The sequence below is a fragment of the Carcharhinus amblyrhynchos genome, chromosome 35 (genome assembly GCF_965287045.1).
Source record: "Carcharhinus amblyrhynchos chromosome 35, sCarAmb.v2.hapA, whole genome shotgun sequence".
In the NCBI taxonomy this organism is placed as follows: Eukaryota; Metazoa; Chordata; class Chondrichthyes; order Carcharhiniformes; family Carcharhinidae; genus Carcharhinus; species Carcharhinus amblyrhynchos.
Window position 1 is genome coordinate 4138313 of NC_137358.1, and position 26359 is coordinate 4164671.

General features: G+C 45.6%; 2 protein-coding genes across 2 annotated transcripts in view; both read right to left on the minus strand.

The window, feature by feature from the left end:
• The window catches only part of LOC145361801 (TBC1 domain family member 17-like), a 39591-nt gene extending 15469 nt beyond the window's left edge, over positions 1-24122 (minus strand). Inside the window, exons 1-10 of the mRNA XM_080217781.1 lie at positions 24052-24122; positions 23333-23450; positions 17918-18128; positions 16282-16393; positions 13025-13192; positions 9072-9203; positions 7119-7222; positions 5345-5439; positions 2400-2516; positions 711-811 (exon numbers count right to left, since the gene is read on the minus strand). Of these exons, the coding sequence (XP_080073907.1) occupies positions 711-811; positions 2400-2516; positions 5345-5439; positions 7119-7222; positions 9072-9203; positions 13025-13192; positions 16282-16393; positions 17918-18128; positions 23333-23414 (1122 nt within the window). The 5' untranslated portion in view covers positions 23415-23450; positions 24052-24122. The remainder of the gene's footprint in view (positions 1-710; positions 812-2399; positions 2517-5344; positions 5440-7118; positions 7223-9071; positions 9204-13024; positions 13193-16281; positions 16394-17917; positions 18129-23332; positions 23451-24051) is intronic.
• A 209-nt stretch (positions 24123-24331) lies between these two features.
• LOC145361514 (receptor-type tyrosine-protein phosphatase eta-like) overlaps positions 24332-26359 on the minus strand; it is a 57991-nt gene continuing 55963 nt past the window's right edge. The window contains exon 11 of the mRNA XM_080217326.1: positions 24332-24570. Coding sequence (XP_080073452.1) covers positions 24332-24570 — 239 coding nt within the window. The remainder of the gene's footprint in view (positions 24571-26359) is intronic.

Sequence of the window (26359 nt, forward strand, 5' to 3'; positions counted from 1 at the left end):
CTAAGACGACCTCATTAAGACCTACTGAATGATAACCAACACCTTCCAGCATGTGTAGTAAAGGGTCTGGCATTTATAGAGTTAATGTAGGACTGGGTACAGTACAGACCATACTGTGATACAAGTGAACACGTGAGAAAGGGATGGCACGGTGGCACAGTGATTAGCACTGCTGTCTCAGTGCCAGGGAGCTGGGTTCAATTCCCGGATTGGGTCACTGTCTGTGTGGAGTTTGCATGTTCTCCATGTCTGCATGGGTTTCTTCCGGGTACTCCGGTTTCCTCCCACAGTCCGAAAGCCGTGCTGGTTAGATGCATTGTCCATGCTAAATTCTCCATTAATGCATCCAAACAGGTGCCAGAATGTGGCGACTAGGGGAATTTCACAGCAACTTCATTGCAGTGTTAATGTAAGCCTTACTTGTGACACTAATAAATAGATAAACTTTAAATGATCTGCACCAGGGATCAGTTTAGTGTTAGAGCTGTGTGGGTGGTATTGTACTCAACCCCGCTTCAACTGTATAAATGCCAGAACCTTATGCAACAGAATAGACTTGTGTGGGCTTCCATGTTCCTACATTACCACATGTGACTACACTTCATTGCCGCCAAATGCTTCAGGAGGTCCTGAGCCTGCGAAAGCCATGATACAAATGCAAGTTCTTCTGGGTGAAGCAAAGTATTCATGTGATGGAAGGCCCCACTCACCACTTGCTCCATGAAACCCGTGAAACACCAGAAGGAGTCAACTTCGTTCTGCGTAACGTACAATATCGGAGAGAGGAGATCACTCATTCCCTGAACGTAACCTGCACAACAAGCACAACAGCAATTATTGGAAATAGTGCTGAAGAAATTTAAGAATGATATCAGGAAAGGGGACTTCAGTTATGTGGAAAACCTAGGGAAGGTGGATTTGATTTATTATTGTCACATGTATAGGATACAGTACTGTCTCTTGCCAACAATAAAAAATATAGAGTACATGATGATTGATTATAATTGCTGAATTGTTTTTCTGTACCAGAACAGCTCCAGCCATTTCGATGGAGGAAGGGGAGCTCTCCTTGTGCACAAGTAATTAGAGAGCTTGTGTTAGATGCATGGTGTCAGTACGATTTGTATTAAGAGTAGACTAAATGTGCCCAAGGTTGCTGGTACCCAAGGATCTTCACACGAAGCATACCGTTCATAGACTACATGGGGGAGAAGGTAAGGATAGGGTGCAAAATTTGGTGTTAAGAGTCATAGCTAGGGTGTAGAGCAAGATCAGCTTAGTATCAGGTAGGTCCATTCAAAGCCAGAAGGGAAAAAGCTGTTCTTGAGTCAGTTGGTATGTGTCCTCAGACTTTTGTATCTCTTTCCCCAGAAGACAGGGGGAGGAAGAGAGAATGTCCGGGGTGCGTGGGGTCCTTACTTATGCTAGCTGCAACGGAAAGTGTTAATGGAGTCAACGGATGGGAGGCTGGTTTGCATGATGGATTGGGATAGGTTCACGACCTTCATGCATTCTTGGATAGAGCAGGAGCCATATCAAACTGTGATACATCTAGAAGGATGCTCTCTATGGTGCATCCGTAAAAACTGGTGAGAGTCATAGTGGGGGGCTGATCAAGGGAAAATTTTAAAAAAGAGTAGATAAAAAGTAATTCCAGTGATAGATGGGTCTGTAATCAAAAAGATACAGATTGAAGATAAGAAAAGAGATGAGAATAGCTTTATGCAATGAATTCTTGTGATTTGGAATGCTTGGCTAAAAGCATGGTGGAAGCAGATTCAATACCTTCCAAGAGGAAATTAGATAAACACTTGGAAAGGAGCAATTTGTCAGAGCACAGGGAAAGAGCAGGGAGAGTGGGAGTGATTGGTCACCTCTTTCACAGAGCTGGCACAGGTAGAATGGGTTGAAGGATCTCATTTTGTGCTTTAGGCTTCTATGAAAATTAAATGAGTGACGTGGTGTTGAGCACATCAACATTCCTATCTCAACTAGGTTTAACTTAGTAAGGGTGGCATGGTGGCACAGTGGTTAGCACTGCTGCCTCACAGCATGGCCAATCCACCTAACCATACGTCTTTTGGACTGTGGGAGGAAACCCATGCAGACAAGGGGAGAACGTGCAGATTCCACACAGGCAGTGATCCAAGCCAGGAATTGAACCTGGGTCCCTGACACAGTGAGGCAGCAGTGCTAACCATTGTGGCATCGTGCCGCCCAGCCCTGGTCTTTGACCAAGCTTTTGCTTGTCTTTGGTAATACCTCACATGGCCCAATGTTAATTTTATTGATCCTCCCATGAAGCGCCTTGGGACTCTGCAGGTTGTTGTAATTTGGAGCCACAGGATAGCCGCAGTCAGTAACGTGTGTGCACAAGGAGACTGAAAACGGGAACTTACCCAGATCAAAGTTGTACATGCAATACGTCATCAGTACGTCATTCAGCAGCACCAGACCTGGGTTGTTGTTGCCCTCGTAGAACTTGTTGCTGCGATCGGTCCTGCTGACGTCCCGTTCTAAGGATGAGAAACAATTTCAGTCTTCCAAACTAATCCCGAATGTTTAGCCATGCAGATGAGCAGGCCAGGACTTGATTTCCAAATTGTGTTAAATTCCATGTCTCAACCCCAGCTGAGTTTCTGCAATGGGTTATGCCGTGCCGAGGCACTTCAGTAACTGGGAAGTTCTCATTCATGGCACTCCAAGCAAACAAGGCCTATGTCTCAGACTGGGATCTGCCAGTTCAGAGTTAGACTGACTGGAGTGTCCTGCACCAAGATAATTTTTTTTTAATTCTTCACTAGGATATGGGTGTTGCTGGCTGGGCCAACATTTGTTGCCCATTTTAGTTGCCCTTGAAACTGTGTGACTTGCTAGGCCATTTCAGAGGGCAGATAAGAATCAACCACATTGCTGTGGCTCTGGAGTTACATGTAGGCCAGACCAGGTAAGGATGGTAGATTTCTTTCCTTAAAGGGAGATTAGGATGGGTTTTTTTGACATTCGACAAAGATTTCATGGTCATTAGTAGATTTTTAATTTCAGAATTTTTTTAATTGAATTCAAATTCCACCATCCACCATGGCGGGATTCGAACTTGGATTCCCGGAGGATTTCCCCAGGTCTCTGGTTACTGGTCCAGTGAAAATACCACTACACCATTGCCTTTCCTATGAGGCGCATGGTGGGAGTATGTGGAAGCTTGATTTAGGAACCCAACTTATAACCTCTGATATGCACTGTACAGATTCTCAAACCAATAGCTAACTGATTGCAGCCTAATGGATGACATGGTGGCACAGCGGTTAGCACTCACAGCTTCAGGGACTCAGGTTTGATTCCCGGCTTGGGTTACTGTGCGCGGAGTCTGCACGTTCTCCCCGTATTTCCCCCAGACGCTCCAGTTTCTTCCTACGGTCCGAAAGACGTGCTGGTTAGGTGCATTGGCCATGCTAAATTCTTCCTCGGTGTAACAGAACAGGTGCCTGAGTGTGGCAACTAGGGGATTTTCACAGTAACTTCATTGCAGCGTTAATGTAAGCCTACTTGCGACACTAATAAATAAACTTAAAACTTCTTTAAGGGTTTTGCGTGGTACACTGTAGTTACACATTGAGCACTTAAGCACTGAATATATGCCACATGAGAAGTGTGTTTGTGAGTATTATGCTAGATATCACCTTCATATGACACGTATCTCATAGGAATACCATCAAGTCAGCACTTCAGCCACTGAAGGTGGAGGTTCATTATCACTTTCTCAATAATTCCAATCATTTAAAAAGTTTAAAAAGTTCATTAATAAGTGTTACAAGTAGGCTTACATGCACATTGCAATGAAGTTACTGTTCGGCGCCTGTTTGGGTACACTGAGGGAAAATGTAGCACGGACGATGCACCTAGCCAGCATGTCTTTTGGACTGAGGGAGGAAACTGGAGTACCCAGAGGAAACCCACGCAGACATGAGGAGAATGTGTGAACTCCACACAGACAGTGACCCAAGCCAGGAATCAAATCCAGTTCCCTGGTGCTGTGAGGCAGGAGTGCTAACCACTGTGCCACCCCATTGCAGCCTTGACAGAGATATCAACAACCCGTTAATAAAAAAGAATAAAACGGTCCCATAGTTCAGCAGCTTTATTTCCAATAAGTTCAGCGGCTTTGTTTCCTGCCACTCATAATTTCAACAGAATCAGAGAATAGCCACAGCACCAAAGGAGACCATTTGTCCCACTGAGAAAACGCAGGCTCTCTGCAAAATCAACTTAGCTAGTCCTACGCCTGGCTGTTTCCTTGTGGCATTGAAAACACTTTTCCTTTCAGGTACCTGTTGAAAGTCATGACTGAGTTTGCCTCTAACGTCTTCTCAAATAGTAAACTCCAGATCTTAACCACTTGCTGTGTAAAATAGTTTGCCCTCATGCCAAACATAGAAAATAGAAGCAGGAGTAGGCCATTTGGTCCTTTAAGCCTGCCGTGTTATTAATTTTGATCATGGATGATCATCAAATTTAATATCCTGATCCTCCCTTTCCCACATATCTCTTTAGCTACAAGAGCTAGATCTAATTCCTTCTTAAAATCATGATGTGGAGATGCTGGCGTTAGACTGGGGTAAGCACAGTAAGAAGTCTCACAACACCAGGTTAAAATCCAACAGGTTTATTTGGAATCAGGAGCTTGTGGAGTGCTGCTCCTTTATCAGGTCAGTCAGCTGATGAAGGAGCAGTGCTCTGAGAGCTTGTGATTCCATATAAACCTCTTGGACTTTAAACTGGTGTTGAGAGACTTCTTGAAATCACACAATGGTTTGGCTTCAACTACTTTTTGCTAAACACTTACAGCAGAGATATGGTACCTCTGTGGGTAAGATGGGTATAGAGGGATATGGTATCTCTAAGGGCAAGATTGGTACAGAGAGATATGGACCAAACGTGGGCAATTGGGACGAGCCTAATGGTTAAAAACTGGGCGGCGTGGACAAGTTGGGCCAAAGGGCCTTTTGCCATGCTGTAAATCTCTATGACTCTGCATTGCAGCTCTCTGCCAATGGAAAAAAAAATCTCTACGCCTTCTCTATTTGAATTCCTTATGATTTTGAACATTTATATCAAATTTACCTTCTCCTTTCCAAGAACATCTCTAATACTTGCCTCCCCCTCACCAGCATCCATTCTCAGTGGCACCCTGTTGCGAAGCCACTGATGCCTGGCAGTACTTTCCCCTGGAGGCTATTACTTGGTACTGGGCCTTGAGCAGGGAGTGCTAGCAAGTGATTCACCAACTGGGAAGTTCTGGAGTCTACCTCCGACTGCAGATCGATGTAAAAGTCCGCCAACTCACCAATCAGACTCTTGTACGCTCGCAGCAGGGAATTCCGGCGTTCCTGATCTTCAGTCACTGACTTCCACTGCAGTTTCATCCGGAAATATTCATCCCTAAGGAATGAACCCAGGTGAATTAGTGGAGAAATACGCAAGCTCATGTAGTGTGGGGAACAGAATGGAAAAGATTCCTTCAAGACGCCAGGAGTTTGAAACTCGCAGGGGCAGCTCACTTAGTCTGGCCAGAAGGAGAACACAAAGTGAATCACTGGGGTGATACTAAAGGAGGGCAATAATGAAATCGATGCAAGTCTGATATAACATGGTTAGATAGAGGGTCAAGTTGCATTGTTACAAAACAATGGTTCATTTGCTGTTCGATTCAAGGCAATAGACTTTCAAACACCTAGTCCTTCCTGCGTGTCCTTTGCACGGCCGCCAGCACCCCCACCACAACTGCCCTCATATGACCCCACATCCTGCCTCACACCCCCAACCCCACACTGTTCATCTTTCTGGGCAAACTTTTTAAATGCTCATCACTTGTCATGGCCTTTCTCCAAAATCTCCTCCAGGCCTACAACCCCTCTCAGATCGCTACACTCCTCTGGCCTCGTGCACATCCCTGATTTCTTACCACTCTTCCGTCGATAGTTGTGTCATCAGCTGCTTAGGTGCCAAGCTCTGGATTTTTCACCCCACTCTGCTCGGACAGACACTCTCTCTCTGTTCTCTTTAAAGACTACCTCTGGCCCAGCTTTTGGTCAACTTCTCCCTACATTGCTCAGCATCAGATTTTCATAGAATCCCAACAATGCAGAAGAGGTCATTTGGCCCATTGAGTCGACACGGTGACACAGTGGATATCACTGCTGCCTCACTGTGTCAGGGACCTGGGTTCAACTCTGGCCTCTTGTCTTGTGTGGAATCTGCACATTCTTCAGGTGTCTGTATGGGTTTCCTGCGGGTGCTCCGGTTTCCTCCCACACTCTAAAGATGTGCAGGTTAGGGGGATTGGCCATGCTAAATTGCCCCTTAGTGTCCCAGGTTAGGGGGATTGGAGGGGTAAAATATGTGGGGTTACAGGGTAAATGTCTCGGTGAGATGCTCTGTTAGAGAGTCAGTGCAGCCTCGCTGGGCCAAGTGGCCTTCTTCTACACTTCTCGGGAGTCTAAGGGCGGAATTTCCTGTTCCGCACGGGAATCACAGCGCGCGGGGACGGACCATGCAATGGTCTGTTGACCTCGGGCAGGAATTTCTGGCCTTGGGGCGAGTGCAGCCAGAAAACCCCACCCCATGAGTCTGCACCGAGTCTTATCCAAATCGATCTCTCCTGCCCTATTCGTGTAACTCCAAACACTTCCCAATCCACCTAATCCGCACATCTTTGGACACGAAGTGGCAACTTGCCATGGCCAATCCACCCAACCTGCGTATCTTTCAGGTTATTGGCCAATATTCTGTGATGGCCTTGGGTCGGTTGACCAAGTTGAATGCAAATTATTGCTGTAAAGCCAATCAAGTGGTGTCAATTTGTTCTAAAGTCAGCTGCTTGGTGCTGTGGATTCAACTCAGAAACTGACAGGCTGCTCCTTACTGAGAACCAAATTCACCCTCCTCTCATTAGTATCTATATTCACCTTTGCATTTGGCCAACAGTTGAACATTCATTCCATCCACTGGTACATACGTACGCATGCACGCACACACAACTATCTCCTTCTGTCGTGAAACAGACACACACACACAGACACACACACACACAGCGTAACCGGCAGTGGATTAATCCTTACGTTTTTTGCTTCACCACAGCTTTGCGTTCCTCAGCCGTGCTGTCCCAGGGGTAGTATCCCAGCAGGAACTTCCAGACTTCCCGGCGGATGCTGTGGCACAGTCCCTGGCAGGGAGGATTAAAGGAGCAGTGAATAAACTGACCAAAGTGTGCTGATGAGAGTATAGAATCCTACAGTGTAAAGGAGGCCCTTCGGCCCATCGAGTCAGCATTGACCACAATCCCACCCAGCCCTATCCTCTTAACCCTGTGCATTTATCCTAACCAGTCCCCGTGACACTAAGAGGCAATTTAGCATGCCAATTGACCTAACCAGCACAGCTTTGGACTGTGGGAGGAAACTGGAGCACCCGGAGGAAACCCATACAGACATGGGGAGAACATGCAAACTCCACACAGACAGTGACCCAAGCCAGGAATTGAATCCAGGCCCCTGGCGCTGTGAGGCAGCAGTGTTAAGCACTGTGCCACTGGCAAATAGTAATAGATAGGAAATCGGTTTCGGTGACCAGAGGCACAGGTCTGAGATAACTGGCAAAAGTTGCGAGATGGAATGGAGGAGAATTTGTTATTAATGCAATGAGTTTTTGGAATTTTGAATGCGCTGCCTGGAATGAAAGTGGAAGCGGATTCAGCACTGGATGTCAAATTCAAATTGGATGAATACTTGGAAGGATTGGAAACTGCAGAGTTACAGGGGATAGTCCAATCGGGTAGTTCTTTCAGAGATGGGCCAAATGGCCTCCTTCGGAACTATATCATTCCAGGACTTAAATGTGGCCAGTGTTTTTAAAGGACGGAAGGCGAAATGCAATCTGTAAAGAACGTGGGCACCTCAGTTACTAACCCGTAAAGCATCATGCATCCCAAAGTGTTTAGCCATCCATCATAAGGGAGCACAACAGAAGATGCCAGGAACAAAAATAAATAAATTGCATTTATATAGTGCCTTTTATCCCTTCAGTTGGTCCCAAAACTCTTTACAGCCACTCTTGAAGTGAAGGGGAGTCACTGTTGAAATGTGGCAGGCAAAATATGAACAGTCAGGTCTCATAAGCAGCAATGCGATAAATACCAGTCTTGGTGGTGTTGGTTGAAGTTTAAGCTAATTGACAAGGGACAGCAGAAAGGAGATGCTGAGACATTTTCTACTGTGTGGTATTAGGCCAAACGGCCACCTTCTGTACTACACGATCCAAACATTTTGTGCACAAATCCAGAAATTGACTTGAACCCATGGCTATGGGGAAAAAAAAACTACAAGGGATACAGCTCGCCCTGCCCCATGGTGCTGAGGTTAGGCTTCTTCTTTCCTACTCTGAACGATGACATCAAATGGTTTGAGTGTCTTACTGATTTGCAGCCCACCTATCTCTAAATTTCTTCCCAATTTAATTCCTGCCCTGACCGTTGGCACCCGGTGGATAGGGATGTTGATAGGGCAAGCTGGAAGCATTCTGGCATGTTATCAACATCAAACATTCCCAGGACAAGTACAGCACAGGGTTAGATACAGAGTAAAGCTCCCTCTACACTGTCCCCATCAAACACTCCCAGGACAGGTACAGCACAGGGTTAGATACAATGTTCTCCCTTTCTACATTAACCAATTTGAGGTTGATTGTAGGGCAAATAAAACATAAACTCAGCGTGAGGGTCACTCAAAGTAGACACTACTTCCCACCTATTAGGGGGCAATTTCACATTCATCTGCTTAGATGTGCACCCATTCACTAAGCCATGGAACTACCCTCACTTCTCTTTGTAACCCGGTCTGCTCCTCTTAACTCAAAGTTGCTAATTCAATTTAGGAATAACATTAAATTCCTGCTTATTGTTATTTATGTACCAAGTTACAGGACCATTTGAATGTCCAGTTGATAGTAACTCACCAGGATGATGACATGAAACATTTTTAAATTGAATACATAATCTAATGAGTGAATTCACCTACTCCTTTGAAAATCTTTTTCTTCAATTCTTCTACATCCAGAACTCTTCCTTCTGGGTCCAGATGTTTTTCCCATTCTGCTGCTGTCAGAGTCTCCTGCCTCTGGACTGTGGGCCTCTGCCCGAGATCTGCTTGCTGCAAAGAAGGTCAGAAAAATCTCTCTGAAACAATTTAAATCAAACAAAGGTTGCCATCGAGCCATTTCCGCTTAATCCCTGACCGTTTGAGATTGTATTGAATTTACTGTACAGAAACAGACCATTCGGCCCAACTAGTTAATCCTGGTGTTTTTGCTCCACACAAGCACCTCCCACCTCTCCATCTCACTTTAGCAACATGTCACTAACAAACTTTACAGTGCAGAAGAGGACCATTTGGCCCATCGAATCTGTACCGATCACAATCCCACCCAGGCCCTATCCCCATAACCCCATGTATTTACCCTAGCTAGTCCCCCTAACACTAAGAGGCAATTTACCATGGCCAATCCACCTAACCTGCATATTTTTGGACTATTTTCTCTTTGGATTATCTAATTTCCCTGTAAGTGCAACTATACTATTCACCTCAACAAAGCCTGTGGTAGCGAGCTCCACATTCTCACCCATCAGTGTAATGAAATCTCTCCAGGATTTCCTACCGCATTTATTATCTGATATCCATGACCACCCAAATATAGCCTTCTTCAAATGAGGAAACATCTTTCTCCATGTTTACCCTATCAAAGAGAAGGCAATAACCTTGTGGTATTAATCACCAGGCTATTAGTCCAGAAATTTAGCTCATATTCTGGGACCAAGGTTCGGATCTCACCACGGCAGATGATGGAATTTGAATTCAATATTAAAAGAAAAAATCTGGAATTAAGAATCTACTGATGACCATGAAACCATTGTCGATTGTTGGAAAAACCCACCTGGTTCACTAATGTCCTTTAGGGAAGGAAATCTACCGTCCTTATCTGGTCTGGCCTATGTGTGACTCCAGAGCCATAGCGATGTGGTTACATCATGGTTTATGAGTTCTTTTGAAGTGTTCTCAAAGAGGGTTCCATCCTTCCTCTGCATCGGTTCGAGGCCTAGGGTGTTGGGTCCATGTATCACCTTGGTGGCACTGAAGGGTGTCATCTTTGTCAGCTTAGTTTCCTCAATTCACCATTGGTTCTTCATTTCCCTGGTTGTTCTTCAAAACTTCATCCTGGCTGGTGACCTCTCTTTACCATGCATAGAGAGCTTCCTCTTCTCCTCAATGAGGTCTTCAACGGTTTGGTCATTCTCTTTGAACCAGTCATGGTGTTTCCTGGTCTTGGAGAGGATGGTTTCTTCATAGCTCTCACTGATCACCACAGGCGTTGTCTGTGTGGAGTTGGGCTGGTTTCCTCTCGATAGTAGTCTTGTGCAGGACATCTTGTAATGAGGGTATGCTGTTGCACATCAGCACAGCGCTGACAGAGGGTAGGGGTCCAGTTCCAGTGGCAAGGGAGTCACAACAACCAGGGATCTCCCTACTGCTGCAGCCTTCATCTGCCATCACAGCCATTGATACCATACTAGTATCTTCTACCTGATCCCCTATTGAGGACTGTTTTGGATTGCGCTTTGTCTGGTTCCTCCCCTCTGTCCTTACCGTCATGGGTGACACTACCAGAAGTTTAAAACTCCCGGTGGCATCGTTCTTGACCAGAATGTTCAAGCTTCTCTGCCATGGCAATCCAAGGAAAGGAGTCTCAAATACATGATAGCCCTGGTTTCAAATAAATCCAATTGGGAGAAATTTCTTTACCCAGTGCCGAGATCTTGGAACTTACTTGCATTTACAGAGATAAATAAACACATGACAGAGAAAGGAATGGAAGGTTATGTATGTTGATGAGGTTTAGTGAAAGGGATAGTAAGTTTAAGTTTATTTATTATTGTCACAAGTAGAGTTACATCAACCCTGCAATGAAGTTACTGCGAAAATCCCCTAGTCGCCACACTCCGGCGCCTGTTCGGGTACACTGAGGGAGAATTTAGCATGGCCAAAACACCTAACCAGCACGTCTTTCAGACTGAGACAGGAAACTGGGCAGCACAGTGGTTTGCACTGCTGCTTCACAGTGCCAGGGACCCGAGTTCAATTCTGGCTTCGGATCACTGTCCGTGTGGAGATTGCACATTCTCCCTCTGTCTACGTGGGTTTCCTCCAGGTGCTCCGGTTTTCTCCCACACTCCAAAAGATGTGCGGGTTAGGTTGACTGGCTGTGCTAAATTGATCCTAGTGCTAGGAGGACCAGCAGGGTAAATGAGGGTTATGGGAATAGAGCCTGGGTGGGATTGTAGTCAGTACAGACTTGATGGGCCAACATGGTCTCCTTTTGTACTGCTGGAATTCTATTCTATACCCATTCAGACACAGAAAACATGCAGACTCCACACAGGCAGTGACCCAGCCAGGAATTAAACCCGGGCACAGTGAGATAGCAGTGCTAACTCTGTAGGAGGCCTATGTGGAAAATAGTTGCTAGCAGAGACCTGTTGGGCAGAATGGCCTGGTTATATGCAAGGTTATCTTGTCTGCAACCTCCCTCACGCAGCACTGAAAGTCTTGCTCCAGGGACTGCGGCATCATTCAACAAGCAGGACATCTGCTCCCGGATCGCTGTTGAGCAGAGGTTGTGAAGCACAAATCACTGGAGCAAGAGGGCACTGACTGACAGGGGCAAATGAATCGGAAGCACAGTCATCCTCTCAGCACTGTCCCTACTGTTGGTGGCAGGTGGACCGCAACCCAACTCACAGCTGCTGGCGAGTCAAAAGGGACTCCGACAGCACCAATGAGCTCAACATCATCTCTCCAGCCACAGCTGATCCTTGGGGAATAGCTGGGTTAGGATTCTGCGGAAGAGGAGGGAGGGAATGCAGAATCTCAAAACAGCAATTTACTATTCATAAGACGAATATTAATTCCACATCACTACAATCTATCCAAATGAAAAATTATATATCAAACTCATTCTAACTGTTAAATATTTAGCATTTGCTAAGTTAATTGCAAACTGAAAATAGCTACCTTGTTAGAACGTATAAAATCCTTTTTCCTATCGTGTGCTGTAGACACTAAGCCAGGCAGCAGCTTCTGCAGTGGATAAATGGAGCTCTCCAAACTCTCCATTGGATTTTGTCAGGAGGCAGAGAGTCATTGACCAGAAGGCTCCAAAGCCACAATCCGAATTCCCGGCAAGATCCCACTTGTGCCGATTTGTAGCACAAAGGCCTTGGGTCAGTGCGGAAATGGTTGAGGGTGGCCACAACCAGGTCGCGCAATCCGGTTAAACCCAGGGATGCCAATGATCCCCGGTGGCACAGTGGTTAGCACTGCTATCTCACAGTGCCAGGGACCTGGGTTCGATTCCCTGTCTGGGTGCCTGTCTGTGCAGAGTCTGCATGTTCTCCCCATGTCTGCATAGATTCCTCCAGGTGTCCAGTCCTACAGTCCAAATTTGCACGGGTTAGGTAGATTGGCCATGCTAAATTAACCCTAGCATCAGGGGGACTAGCTAGGGTAAATGCATGAGGTTATGGGGATAAGGTCTGAGTAGAATTGTGGTTGGTGCAGACTTGATGGGCCGAATGGCCTCCTTTTGCATTGTAGTGATTCTATGACTCCACAAGCAAACTAAATTTTGCCAGCTCAGGCTTCAAGAATCCCTGTATCACCTCATCTAAAACCGCCAGCAATGCAAGATTCTGAGGTAATTTGACTAGACAGATGCTTTGACTTGTGGAGTAGTCCAGAACTAGGGAACAGAGTTTAAGAATTAGGGGTCACCCATTTGGTTCAATTTTCTTATCTCTGCAAACTCTGACCTGGAGATTCTCTGAGGGTTTTTCTGAGGAGTCTCTCTCCCTCTGTTGCCTCGTCATCTTGCCAAGTACACAGGTAACTTCCTGTAGGGACACAGGTTGGATACTTACACAGGTGATGACCTCGAAGCCGGGCTCATCCTGCTGTTCCAGATCAGTAGCCATCTCGCGCAGTGGACGGTGACGGGCTCCATCCTGAGGCCGCAGGGCTCCACGCAGGAAGTTGGTCACTCTGGAGAAGCTGCCGAAAGTGGCAGCGTAAGGGTCTTGTATGAAGCGCTGGGGAAGAGGAAAGAGCAACAGTCAACCTTATACATCTTAGATGGAACGATACGGCAAAAGATTGATTCCAGATTTGAGAGGATTGGCTTATGACGAGAGATTGAGTAGACTGCAACTATACTCACCGGAATTCAGAAGGGGGGGAATCTTATAGAAACATAAGATTATGAAGGGAATAGATAAGATAGAAGCAGGGATAAAAGCGTGGGTGCTGGAATCTGAAACCAAAAGAGAAAATACTGGAAAAATCTCAGCAGGTCTGGCAAATTCTGTAAGGAGAGAAAACAGCCGATGTTTCTTGAGTCTAGATGACCCTTTGTCAAAGCTGATGAAATGTTAAGCTTTGATAGAGGGTCATCTGGACTCGAAACATCAACTCTTTTCTCTCTTTACAGATGCTGCCAGACCTGCTGCAATTTTTCCACCATTTTCTCTTTTGGAGATGGAAGCAGGGAGGTCGCTTAGGAGCAGGATTAGAATACTCGGCCCATTGAGTCTGCTCTGCCATTCAATCATGGCTGATATTTTTCTCCTCCCCATTCTCCTGTCTTTTCCCTCATTACCCCTGGTCCCCTTAATAAACAAGAACCTATCCATCTCTGTCTTAAAGACACTCAATGATCTGGCCTTCATAGCGTTCTGCTGCAAAGAGCTCCACAGATTCACCACTCTGGCTGAAGAAATTCCTCCTTATTTCTGTTTTAAAGAATCGTCACTTCAGTCTGAGGTTGTGCCCTCTGGTTCTAGTTTTTCCTACTAGTGGAAACATCCTGTCCACATCCACTCTATCCAGACCTCGCAGTATCCTGTAAGTTTCAATAAGATCCCCCCCTCATCCTTCTAAACTCCAATGAGTACAGACCGTTCCTCATACGATGAGCTCTTCATTCCAGGGATCATTCTTGTTTCTACTGGCGAGTGAAATTAGAATTAGGGGGCATGGCCTCAAAATAAGGGGGGCATGGCCTCAAAATAAGGGGGAGCAGATTTAAGACTGAGTTAAGGAGGAGCTTCTTCATTCAAAAGGGTTGTGAATCTGTGGAATTCCCTGTCCAGTGAAGCAGTTGAGGCTACCTCATTGACTGTTTTTAAGGCAAGGATAGATAAATTTTTGAACAATAAAGGAACTTTATTGTGGCAGCATGGCAGCACAGCGGTTAGCACTGCTGCTTCACAGCTTCAGGGACCTGGGTATGAATCCCAGGTCCAGTCACTGTCTGTGTGGAGTTTGCACATTCTCCCTGTGTCTGCGTGGGTTTCCTCCGGGTGCTCCGGTTTCCTCCCACAGTCCAAAGATGTGCGGGCTAGGTGATTCGCCAAGCTAAATTGCCCCTTAGTGTCCCGGGATGCATAGGATAGAAGGATTAGTGGGTAAATATGTCGGGATATGGGGATAGGGCCTGAGTGGGATTGTGGTTGGTGCAGACTCAATGGGCCAAATGTCCTCTTTCTGCACTGTAGGATTTCTATGATCTATGAATTAAGGGTTATGGTGAGTGGGCAGGTAAGTGGAGCTGAGTCCACAAAAAAATGTTGGAGCGGGCTCGAGGGGCCAGATGGCCTACTCCTGCTCCTAGTTCTTATATAAAAGACCAGGCCAGGCAGCACACTGTGCCTGTGCGAGCTATCCAATTCATCCCATTCCCCTGCTCTTTTCCCCATAGCCCTGTAACCTAATAGCCTTTCATACTTATCCAATTTCCCTTTGAATGTTGTTATTGGATTTGCTTCCACTGCTCTTTCAGGGAACGTAAAAAATATTTCCTCAAATTCTTTTGCCAATGCTCTGAAATCAATGTGCCCTGGTTAGTGGTCCTCTGGAAGCAGTTTCTGCTTTCACTCTATCGGAACCCTTCATGATTTTGAACACCTCTCTTTCTGCATTTTAAAAGCAAAATACTGCAGGTGCTAGAATTTTCTGAGGTTACATTGAGGTAGCATTGATCATAGTGGATGTGATTTATTTAGACTTTCAACAAGGTCTCATATAGCAGAATAGTATATAATGTTATAAGCACATGGGATTGCAGGTAATGTCTTGAAATGAATAGAAGGCAAGTTAGCAGATGGGATGCAAAGCGTTGGCATAATTAGGCCTCTTTCTGATCAGCAGGCTGTGACTAGTGGGGTACTGCAGGGATCTGTGCTGTTCACGTTGTATTTATTTAATGATTTGAAAGAGGGAACTATATGTATTATCTCCAAACTTGCAGATGATACAAAGTTGGGTGGAAGGGTGAGCTGTTTGGAGGATACAGAGATGTTTCAGGTCTGGAAAACCTCAGCAAACGTGACAGCATTTGTGAAGAGAGAATAGAGACAATGGTCCTGATTTGACAAGCATGCCCACCCCGAAATCAGAACGAGTGAGGCTTGCAGAATGGCATTCGCCGTTGGCCTTGGGCACGATCTTACGAGCGGGCAGGCATGCTGGTAAAATTCCAGCCAATGTTTGGAGTATGGATGACCCTTCATCACAGCCCATTTCTCCGTGCGTTTTCCATTTGTCCCGTCCCTCCACACAACAGAAGCAACCGTTCCTAGCAGCATTCTAGTGAATCTCTTCTCCGCCCTGTCAACTGGTTTTTGACATTCTTCCTAAAGTCACTTAGAGTTCCTCCTCCTCCTCTGAGCCAGGTCTCCGCCATCACCACCATAGCAGGGTCCCATGGCAACTTGTGCTTGGAATTCACCGAGCTTAACTGTTCACGTTCATGCATTCTAAACCCCTCTTGGACAGTCTCACATTTGCCCTTCTAATCTGTTTTGTTCCTGATCTAGGAAATGTCTGATGATACAGGATCCCCAAATCAGAAGTTGTTCTTTCTGAACATTAACATCATAGTGATCAGCAATAAATTTAATTATAAATAGCTTAATTTTAATTGCAGAATCGTGTGCATAAAACAATGGTAGTTTATGAGTCATAGAGGTTTATAGCACAGAATAAGGCCCTTTGGCCCAACTTGTCCATGCTACCCAATCCACAAGTACAAGAATATTAGAGAGCATTTTCAAAGCTTTCGTTAAACTGATAGTGATTAAACAAACCAGAAAAAAAAAATCAAACAGAGCCAATTACTCACAGACACCAAATCTGAAGAATGCTCATCGAATAGCTGCAACTCATCAAAGGATTGGGACAAGGCGTGAGAATCGTGAGAGTAGACAAGATAAAGTCGAGGGTCCTTCTTGGAACTGCCAATGACACAGAATTAATAAATTCCATCAGAAAACCATCGCATTGACCATTCATAAAATCCCTACAGTGTAGGAGGCCATTCGGCCCATTGAACCTGCATCGCCAATAATCCCACCCAGACCCTATCCCCGTAACCTCATGTATTTACCCTGCTAATCCTCCTGACACTAAGGGGCAATTTAGCATGGTCAAATCAACCTAATCCATGCATCTGTGGAGTGTGGGAGGAAACCGGAGCACCTGGAGGAAACCCACACAGACAGACACGCGTAGAACATGCAAATTCTGTGCTGTCACCACGCTGGGAATTGAACCCGGGTCCCTGGTGCTGTGAGGCAGTAGTGCTAACCACTGTGTCGCCCAGTTGGTGAGACTTTTAGAACATGTTATTGACTGTAGGGCTGGAAGGTTTACAATCAATCCCTGCACTCTGATAGCAATCCCTTTCATCAATGGGGATGGTACGGGAGCAGTTGCCTGGCAGCAGATTAAATGAAAAGCAGCTGCTGATTGTTAAGGGAGGGGGGAGGTGGTGGTGGTGGTGGTGGTGGTGTGTGTGTGTGTCATGAAGTAGCAGTAAGGGGTGTCAATCCGTCAATCCTGACTCTCCTTATCCCCAGTCCCTGTGGCTTGATTGGAACATTTCAAATAATTGGCTTTGCCTCTACCCAATGATTACAGTGTAGACTCTGAAAGAAACAAGAGGTTCAAGGAAAGGTGATGGCCTAGTGGTATTATCATTAGACTATTAAAAGTCAGCCAATGTCCCGGGGACCCGGGTTCGAATCCTGCCAAGGCAGATGGTGAAATTTGAATTTGATAAAAATATCTGGAATTAAGAAACTACTGACGATCACGAAACCATTGTTGGAAAAACCCATCTGGTTCACCAATACCTTTTAGGGAAGGAAATCTGCCATCTTTACCCAGTCTGGCCTACATGTGAATCCAGAGCCACAGCAATGTGGTCGCCCCTCAAATGTCCTCGGGCAACTATGGATGGGCAATATATGAGGCTAGCCAGCAACACCCATGTCCCACAAATGAATTTAAAAAAATATAAGGCAGTGGCTTATATACCAGATATTACAGTCACATTTCACTGCCAAGTTGACTGCTGCTTTCCATACCCGGGGTGGAATGTTCCTCCTCCTCCTCCTCTCTTCACCCCGCTCCCACCAACAGCACCCCCCCCCCCCCCCACCGATGTTTTAAGTTTCCTTTGCACTTTGTTTTTTGTTTCGGCGGTTCCCTGATTAAGGAGTCACAAAATATTGTCCCTGATTAAGAAGTCAATTGATGGGCCAATCGGGGGAATCTTTTCCTTGTATTTAAGTGGGTGTGTCAGTTCCTCTGGCACTCCTGAAAGTAGACTGCTAGCACTCTGTACTGCTGTTGGAATTGTAAATAAAGGAATCTTGATGAAGGGACTTCTGCTTCTGAAGACTTATTACAGTGGCAGCGACCGTGTTATCCTAATTCCAAGAGCGGGTGGTGCAAGGGAGGCGTTCCATACTCACGTGGCCAGCACTACGTATTTACACAGACACTTGAGTAAGGCTCTGGTGCCACCATCATGGAAGTGAAGGGCTGGGAAGGAGATGCCATCTTTGCTGATGAAGATGAGGTACGACCAGCCCAGACCCGGCTTGTTTTTCCTGATGGATTTGAGTTCAGACAGACTGAGGGAGAAAGCCCACTTGCTGTGTGCTCCAGAACATTCGGTGGCAGCTGAGGAAGAGACAGAAAGCAACACCACACTCAGCCAAGGGTGGTTCACCTAACAGAAACAAGGGAAGCACTCAACTCACCCACTATGCTCCTGCACAGAGAATAGGTACAATTATTTTGGGTCAGCAATTTTTGTCTCCTTTTTTGAAATGACAGCTCCATCTGCCCCTGCAGGCTAATCATACAAGCAGTATTCCTTCATGTAAAGGGCCTAAACAGGCTCTTTGACCACATGGGCCTTGCAGCTTTGACTGTTCCTATGCTATGTTTCTCATAGAAACTTGTAAAATTCTACAGGATTAGAGAGGTTAGATTCAGAAAGAATGTTCCCAACGGTGATGGTATCTAGAACACTGCACAGTGGTTAGCACTGCTGTCTCACAGCACCAGGGACCCGGGTTCGATTCCCAGCTTGGGTCACTGTCTGTGTGTGTATTGTCCACATTCTCCCTGTGTTTGTGTGGGTTTCTTGTGGTTCTCTCCCACACTCCAAAGATGTGCAGTTCAGGTAAATTGGCCATGCTAAATTGCCTCTTAGGGGACTAGCTAGACTAAGTACATGGGTTATGGGGATAGGGCCTTGGTGGGATTGTGATTGGTGCAGACTTGATGGGTTGAATGGCCTCCTTCTGCACTACAGGATTCTGACTAGGAGTCATAATTTGAAGACAAAGGGATAAACCTTTTAGGACTGAAGTGAGAAGAAATTTCTTCACCCAGGTGGTGGTGAATTCACTACTACAGTGTGGTTGAGGCCAAAACATTGTGTGACTTCAAGGAGAAATTAGATATAGCTTTTGGGGCTAGAGGGATATGAGGAGGAAGGGGGATCAGGATATTGAATTTGATTATCAACCATGAGGAGAATGAATGACGGAGCAGGTTTGAGGGGCCGAAAGGCCTACTCCTGCTTCTGGTTTCTATGTTTATGCTTCCAATCCACCCTCTCATGCACATGCATAATTAAGCACTCCACGTATCTCGGACATTTTCTCTTCCACTTTCTTCCGTTGGGAAAAAGATACAGAAGTCTGAGGTCACGTACCAACCGACTCAAGAATAGCTTCCCCCCTGCTGTCATCAGACATTTGAATGGATCTACCTTGTGTTAAGTTGATCTTTCTCTACTCCCTAGCTATACTGTAACGCTACATTCTGCACCTTCTCCTTTCCTCCTCTATGAATGGTATGCTTTGTCTGTATAGTGCACAAGAAACAATACTTTTCACTGTATGTTAATACATGTGACAATAATAAATCAAGTCAAGGGTCATTGCACCTAATTAAGAAGCTGGAATTGTGGCTAATGGCAATTCAGAGAGAAAACAAAAATCACATTCAAACAAGGGAGGGGGACTTAGCAAACAGAACATGGCAACGATAAAGGAGAAGAGCAACAAGAGAGCCAGCTGTTACACTGACTACGTCCAATAAGAGTCAACCCTTTTAAAAACTCCACCCATCGCCTCAGGTGTGTCACATAAGTAGCCATCCTTCATGCAAGAACCCAACTAGGAATGAATTGCATGCTATTCGATAACACGGGGCCTGAGATCTGACCCGGATCTCTAACGTACGTGTGAAAAGGTTAATAATTACACAAGTTTAGAAACCACATGAGCTGCTGTGAGGAAAAACCACAGGTCTTTATTTATTACAAGCGTCAAGGCCTAGTTACAAGGAAGGAGACCACAGAATATAGTTTTATCTAACAAAGGCCCTTAGTTTGAAAGAACTCATTCAGACATCTGACACGGATTGGATGTTATAATTAAGCAGGTGTGCAATGGTGGTGATTAGTTTTATCATATGCATGATGTAACCCTAATCAATAGTTGTGAGCAGATAGAGACAACTCCTATACCTTGATTGTTATATGTTAATTACTTTAATTGAATCTGAAACTATATCTGCTTGCGTATTCCTGAATTATGTATCCTGGCTGGCTTCCAGGGTCCTAACCCTTGCTATGTAGCTTGAATAAACAGTTGTGAAAAACTCTGTGACTTGGTCTGGCTACTTAAAGGAAACAATAAATTAAATTAATAATTTAAAAGGCTGAACACCAAAAGCCCCACTACAACATGGGTCACTGGAATTGTGGCTAGTTTTACCGGCATAGAGATCTAGAAGGCTCACAACTTTATACATTCTCTCCTTTTAACTAATGTATGACCAATTTATGTTACCTGATTTAATTAGAAACTTCTGCCTGATGTGCTGAGGTAACTGACTGAGAATGTTTTGTAATCAATCTCTTCTGTGGAATTTCTGTGGTACAGTAGGCTAGCGTCCCTGCCTCTGAGCTAGACGCTTTGGGTTTGAGTCCCACCCCAGGACTTGATGCTCTAGGAAGGTGCATTCGTAGCACTGCCACATAGGTAGAGTGTCAATTTGTAAATCCTTCCAACACACATCAAAAACAGGCAGCTAAGAGTGGGAGAGATTCCTGATCAACTAGGTGATAGAGCGGACATGGCACAGTGGTTAGCATTCACGTGCCCATGGACCTGGGTTTGATTCCTGGCTTGGGTCACTATCTGTGTGGAGTGTGCACATTCTCCTTGTGTCTATGTGCGTTTCCTTTGGGTGCTGCGGTTTCCTCCCAAAGTCCAAAGACGTGCAGGTTAGGTTGATTGGCCGTGCTAAATTGCTCCTTCGAATCAGGGGGCTTAGCAGGGTAATATGTGGGGTTACGGAGATAGGGCCTGGGTGGGATTAATGTTGGTGCAGGCTTGACGAGCTGGATGGCCTCCTTTTACACTGTAGCAATTCTATTTTATGGTGCCTGTACCTACTTATGGTTTCAAACTACACGTATGGAAAAATATATGAGACCCAGTTCCTCAGCACTGGCTGGCATGGATCAGATTGGCACCAGCGGTGCAACATCCAATCCCCGTTTTGGCTGTGGTAAATTCTGCACCGATGCCCTTAAGGTGGATGGGACCTGACCTCTGGCAGAGAACTAAAGGAGAGGAATCTTACTTAACTGGGGCTGGTGGCATTCTGTATAGAATGTCAAACAGATTTTGCATCCTATAAGATGTCTGTCCACAACCTACAGTAGACAAGAACTTGAAGATGAACAGATTGCTGTGGCAATTACATCTTTATTGAGTCTGTCTGTAAAATGTGCAAAGGCACTCCCCTCAGTAAAAGATTCAAGATACTGTTTTCTCCGAGAAGGGTTTTACATGGGGTTCCCTTTCCAATGTAGTTTTAAGAAGCATAGGCAGTCAGTTTCTAATGAGAACATCCCACATTACAAACTGCCCTGAATCTCACTCAGTTAAACCAGGGCATTTCAGACCCTGCGTGGCGTTTTTAGATAGCTGTTTACAATCTTGAAGGGTTTTGTTGAAGTGAAATAAGTTTTTTAAAGTCTATTTATTAGTGTCACAAGTAGGCTTATATTAACACTGTGAATCAGAGTGTAGAAGGTGGCCATTTGGCCCATCAAATCTACACCAACCACAATCCTACTCATGTCCTATCCCCATAACCCCACATATTTACTCTGCTATTCTCCCTGACACTAAGGACCAATTTAGTATAGCCAATTGCCCTAACCACATATCTTTGGACCATGGGAGGAAACCAGAGCAAACCCACACAAACACAGGAAGAACGTGCAAAGGCCACACAGACAGTCACCCGATGCCAGAATTGAACCTGGGTCCCTGGCACTGTGAGGCAGCAGTACTATCCACTGTGCCATCGTAATTTCCTAGTCGCCACACTCCAGCGCTGTCTGAGTACCATGAAGGAAAATTTAGCATGGCCAATGCACCTAACCAGCATGTCTTTTGGACTGCGTGAGGACACTGGAGCACCTGAAAGAAACCCATGCAGATATGGGGAGAATGTGCAGACTCCACACAGATAGTGGCCCAAGCCGGGAATTTAACCCAGATCCCCGGCACTGTGAGGCAGCAGTGCTCACCACTATACCACCCATAAGGAGAAATAGTTTCCATTGGAAGGAGGCAACCAGAGGAAGTGGATTTAAGATATTTGACAAAAAGGGGAAATTGGAACTTTTTAAAAAATATGCAGCTAGGTGAAATAATCTGATAGGATTGCGTCAAAAGGGAGGCGGAAGCAGTTTCAACTGTACCCTCAAAGCAAAATTGATAAATATTTGAAGGGGAGAAAAAGCAGAGATGCAGGGAAAGACAAACTGGATAACAGTTTGCAGAGAGCCTGAATAGATTTGATGGACAGAATCATGCAGTGCAGAAAAGGCCCTTCGGCCCATCGAGTCTGCACCGTCACATGAAACACTTGACCTCCCACTTAATCCCATTTACCAGCACTTGGCCCGTAGCCTTGAGTGTGCCAAATGTTCATCCAAGTACTTTTAGAATCCTGCACTGCAGAAGGAGGCCATTTGGCCCATCAAGTCTGCACCGACCACAATCCCACCCGGGCCCGATCCCAATAACCTCATGCATTTACCCTGCTGGTCCCCCTATCACTAAGGGGCAACTGAGCATGGCCAACCCACCTAACCCACACATCTTTGGATTGTGCGAGGAAACCAGAGCACCCAGAGGAAACCCACATGGACACAGGGGGAATGTGCAGACTCCACACAAACAGTGACCCAAACCAGGAATCGAATCCAGGTGCCTGGCACTGTGAGACAGCAGTACTAACCACTGTGCCGTCCAAAGGATGTGAGGCAACCGCCTCCACTGCTCTCCCAGGCAGCACATTCCAGACCGTCACTATCCTCTAGGTTAAAAATGTTTTTCCTCACATTCCCCCCTAAACCTCCTGCCCCTCACCTTGAACCTATGTCCCCTCAACTAAGGGGAACAACTGCTCCTTATCCACTCAGTCCATGCCCCTCAATCTTGTACACCTCGATCAGGTTGCCCATCATTCTCCTCTGCTCCAATGAAAACAACCCAAGCCTAGCCAACCTCTCTTCATAACTTCAATGTTCCATCCCAGGCAGCATTCTGGTGAACCTCCTTTGCACCTCCTCCAGTGCAATCACATCCTTCCTGTGCTGTAGCAACTTATGATGCAGTCAGACTACTCATCATTGGGACTTTATATTGCATTTGGTGCATACTGGACATCACTGTGCTTGATGGTGATATGTCAATTCTATGCCTCGCCCAAACCAAGATTCACATGCAAACGAAAGATATCCAAATGCATTCAGTTAATAATAAACCAGTGTCTCTCACCACGTAATTCCTCTATTGGGCGCACCCTTGTTCCTACTGTGCTGATAACGGCCCAGTCTGGTTCATAACCTGGGTCAAACATCTCCTCAGTGTGAGTGGCCCCATTCACAGTGGAATCCTGAAAAAGAACAGAATAGCATGAAGGGAGAATAAAGAAAAAAAAACAGGTTAGCATGGCGGCACACTGGTCAGCACTGCTGCCTCACAGCGCCAGGGACCCGAGTTCGAATCTGGCCTTGGATCAGAGTGTGTGTGTGCATGCGTGCGTGCGTGTGTGTGTGGAGTCTGCACATTCTCCCCATGTCTGCATGGGTTTCCTCTGGGTGCTCCAATTTCCTCCCACAGTCCCAAAGATGGGCAGTTTAGGATGATTGGTCATGATAAATTGCCCCTTAGCGTCAGGGTGAATTAGTAGGGTGGAGTTACATGAATAGGACCTGGGTGGCATTGTGGTCAGTATAAACTCAATGGGCCGAATGACCTCCTTTGGTACTGCAGAGATTCTATGGTTCTATGAAAATTAAAATCATGAGGGGACTGGACAGAGTAGACAAGAAAGTAGAGTTAAAGACCACAATCAGATCAGCCACAATTTACTGATGGTGGAACAGGCTCAAGGGGCTGAACAGCCTTCGCCTGCCCCCATTTGTTATGCTCTTACATTCAGTCCAAATCCTACTAGCCATATACTGTACACATGGTCCTGGGAGGAGGATTACCTTCTTAGAATACAGGAATTGAGGGTGTTGTCCGCTTTCACTGATTGGGGTCCAATCCACCACAGTATCCGGACCCTGGGAAACAGAACAATAAGCCTTATAACAACTCGAAAATGTTTCACTCCAATTTGAAAGTGAAGGCAAGCTCCACTGCTACTAGCATGCACAGAATCACAGCCGCTTGGAAAAGAGGCCATTCTGCCCATGCTGATTCTTTGAAAGATCTGTCCAATTTAGTCCCACACCAGTCTCTTCCCCTCCACTGCCATCTCCCTGAAAATTAGTTCCTGTTGCTGTGTTTGGTTACACATTGGGAGATCCTAATGATAGCAATGTTGGAATTTCCAGCCCTTCGCAGCTGAAAGGTTGCATTGCAGCTCCTCACCTTCTCAAGAATCCGGATCACTCCGGGGATAAGTGTATCCTGGTCATTATTCCGTTTTGTGCTCGTGTGGAGAAACACGCCCTCTTTCTCAAAGGCGATCTGCGAGAAAGAATAATCATAGTCACGGTCACAGTCTGTTAAAGGGCAGCAGGGGAGGTGATGGCCGCGTGTATTATTGCTAGATTATTAGTCCAGAAACTTAACTCATGTTCTGGGGGATCCGAGTTTGAATCCTGTCATGGCAGATGGTGGAATTTGAATTCAATAAAAGAAATCTGGAATTAAGAATCCACTGATGACCATGAAACCATTGTCAATTGTTGGAAAAACCCATCTGGTTCACTAACGTCCTTTATGGAAGGAAATCTGCTGCCCTTACCTGGTCTGGCCTACATATGACTGTAGAGCCACAGCAATGTGGTTGATTCTCAACTGGCCTCCCAAGGACAGGCAACTTATTAAATATGTATGCACGACTTCTCACTTGGCACCTCAGGAATCACAGCTTCTGCTTGGCTTCAATAATTGTTCTGTGGTAATCATGTTAGTTTTGCACCAAACTATCACATACCCACCTGCAGAAAAATAACCTGAGTGCTCTGGATTCGCAATCCAGAGGCCTACAATAATAACCCAGAGAACACAAGTTTACATGTCTACATTGGTGTCTTTTATCTCTCCATTGGCCCCTTTTGAGAATTTGTAAAGAAAAAGCAAAATCAGGAAATTAAAAAGTTGGCAGCAGCAAAAATGACAATGAAACACTAGGTTGTCAATTTGAACAAACCCAACGGCTTCACCTAGTCACTTAGGTGCATTGGCTGTGCCAAATTTTCCCTCGGTGTACTCGAACAGACACCAGAGTGTGCTAACAAGGGGGTTTTCACAGTAACTTCATTGCAATGTTAATTTAAGCCTTCTTGTAACACGAATAAATAAACTTTAACTTAACTTCTGAAGGGCAATCAGGGATGGCCAACAAATGCTGGTCTTGCCAGTAATGGTCACATCCCATGACTGAAAGAAAATATACTACAATGTACTTATCCAATAGAAGCAGTGTCAAATATTTCCTATAGTTCTTCCTGGAGGGTGACAAGCAATGCTGAGGCATAGGTCCCCATTCCACCCGCCAATGACCATCTTTCATGTGAGAATTCAGCTGTTTTCCATGGGGATCATCAGTGTTAACCATGTCCTGACTTGCCCTCAACAGAGATCCTTGAGCAGTAGTCAGGAACCTCCCCCGTCATTTCTCCCTCTCCCTATCCCGGGTTTAACCCCTTACAAGGGCAACTTTTGCCATACCAATTGAGATCCAACTAACGAATGTCATAGAGGTTTACAGCATACAAACAGGTCCAACTTGTCCATGCCGCCCGTTCTTTAAACCACTAAGCTAGTCCCAACTGGCTGCGTTTAGCCCATATCCCTCTAACCCATCTTACCCATGTAACTATCTAAATGCTTTCTAAAAGACAAAATTGTACCTGCCTCTACTACTTCCTCTGGCAGCTTGTTCCAGACACTCACCACCCTCTGTGTGAAAAAATTGCCCCTCTGGACACTTTTGTATCTCTCACTCTCACCTTAAACCCATGCCCTCTAGTTTTAGACTCCCCTACCTTTGGGAAACAAGGTAACAGAAGGCAAAGACCTTACAGATTTGTCTCACTCAATTTCACAGGTTGTGGTGCATTTACCCGCTGAGCAAGTGAGGAGGGCTCACGGTTGCATTGTGGATCTAAATGCAGTCAACCTGCTGAGAGGGCTGACTGAGGTGGGGTGGAATGAAATAAACATTTGCTCTCTTGATAACACTGCAGACAGAATAAAGTCAAATGTGGCTGCAATGGAAAATGGTAGAATGTGGTTTGAGTCCAAATGGTTGCTGACTTGCAGAGGAGGTTTTCCAAAAAGGGA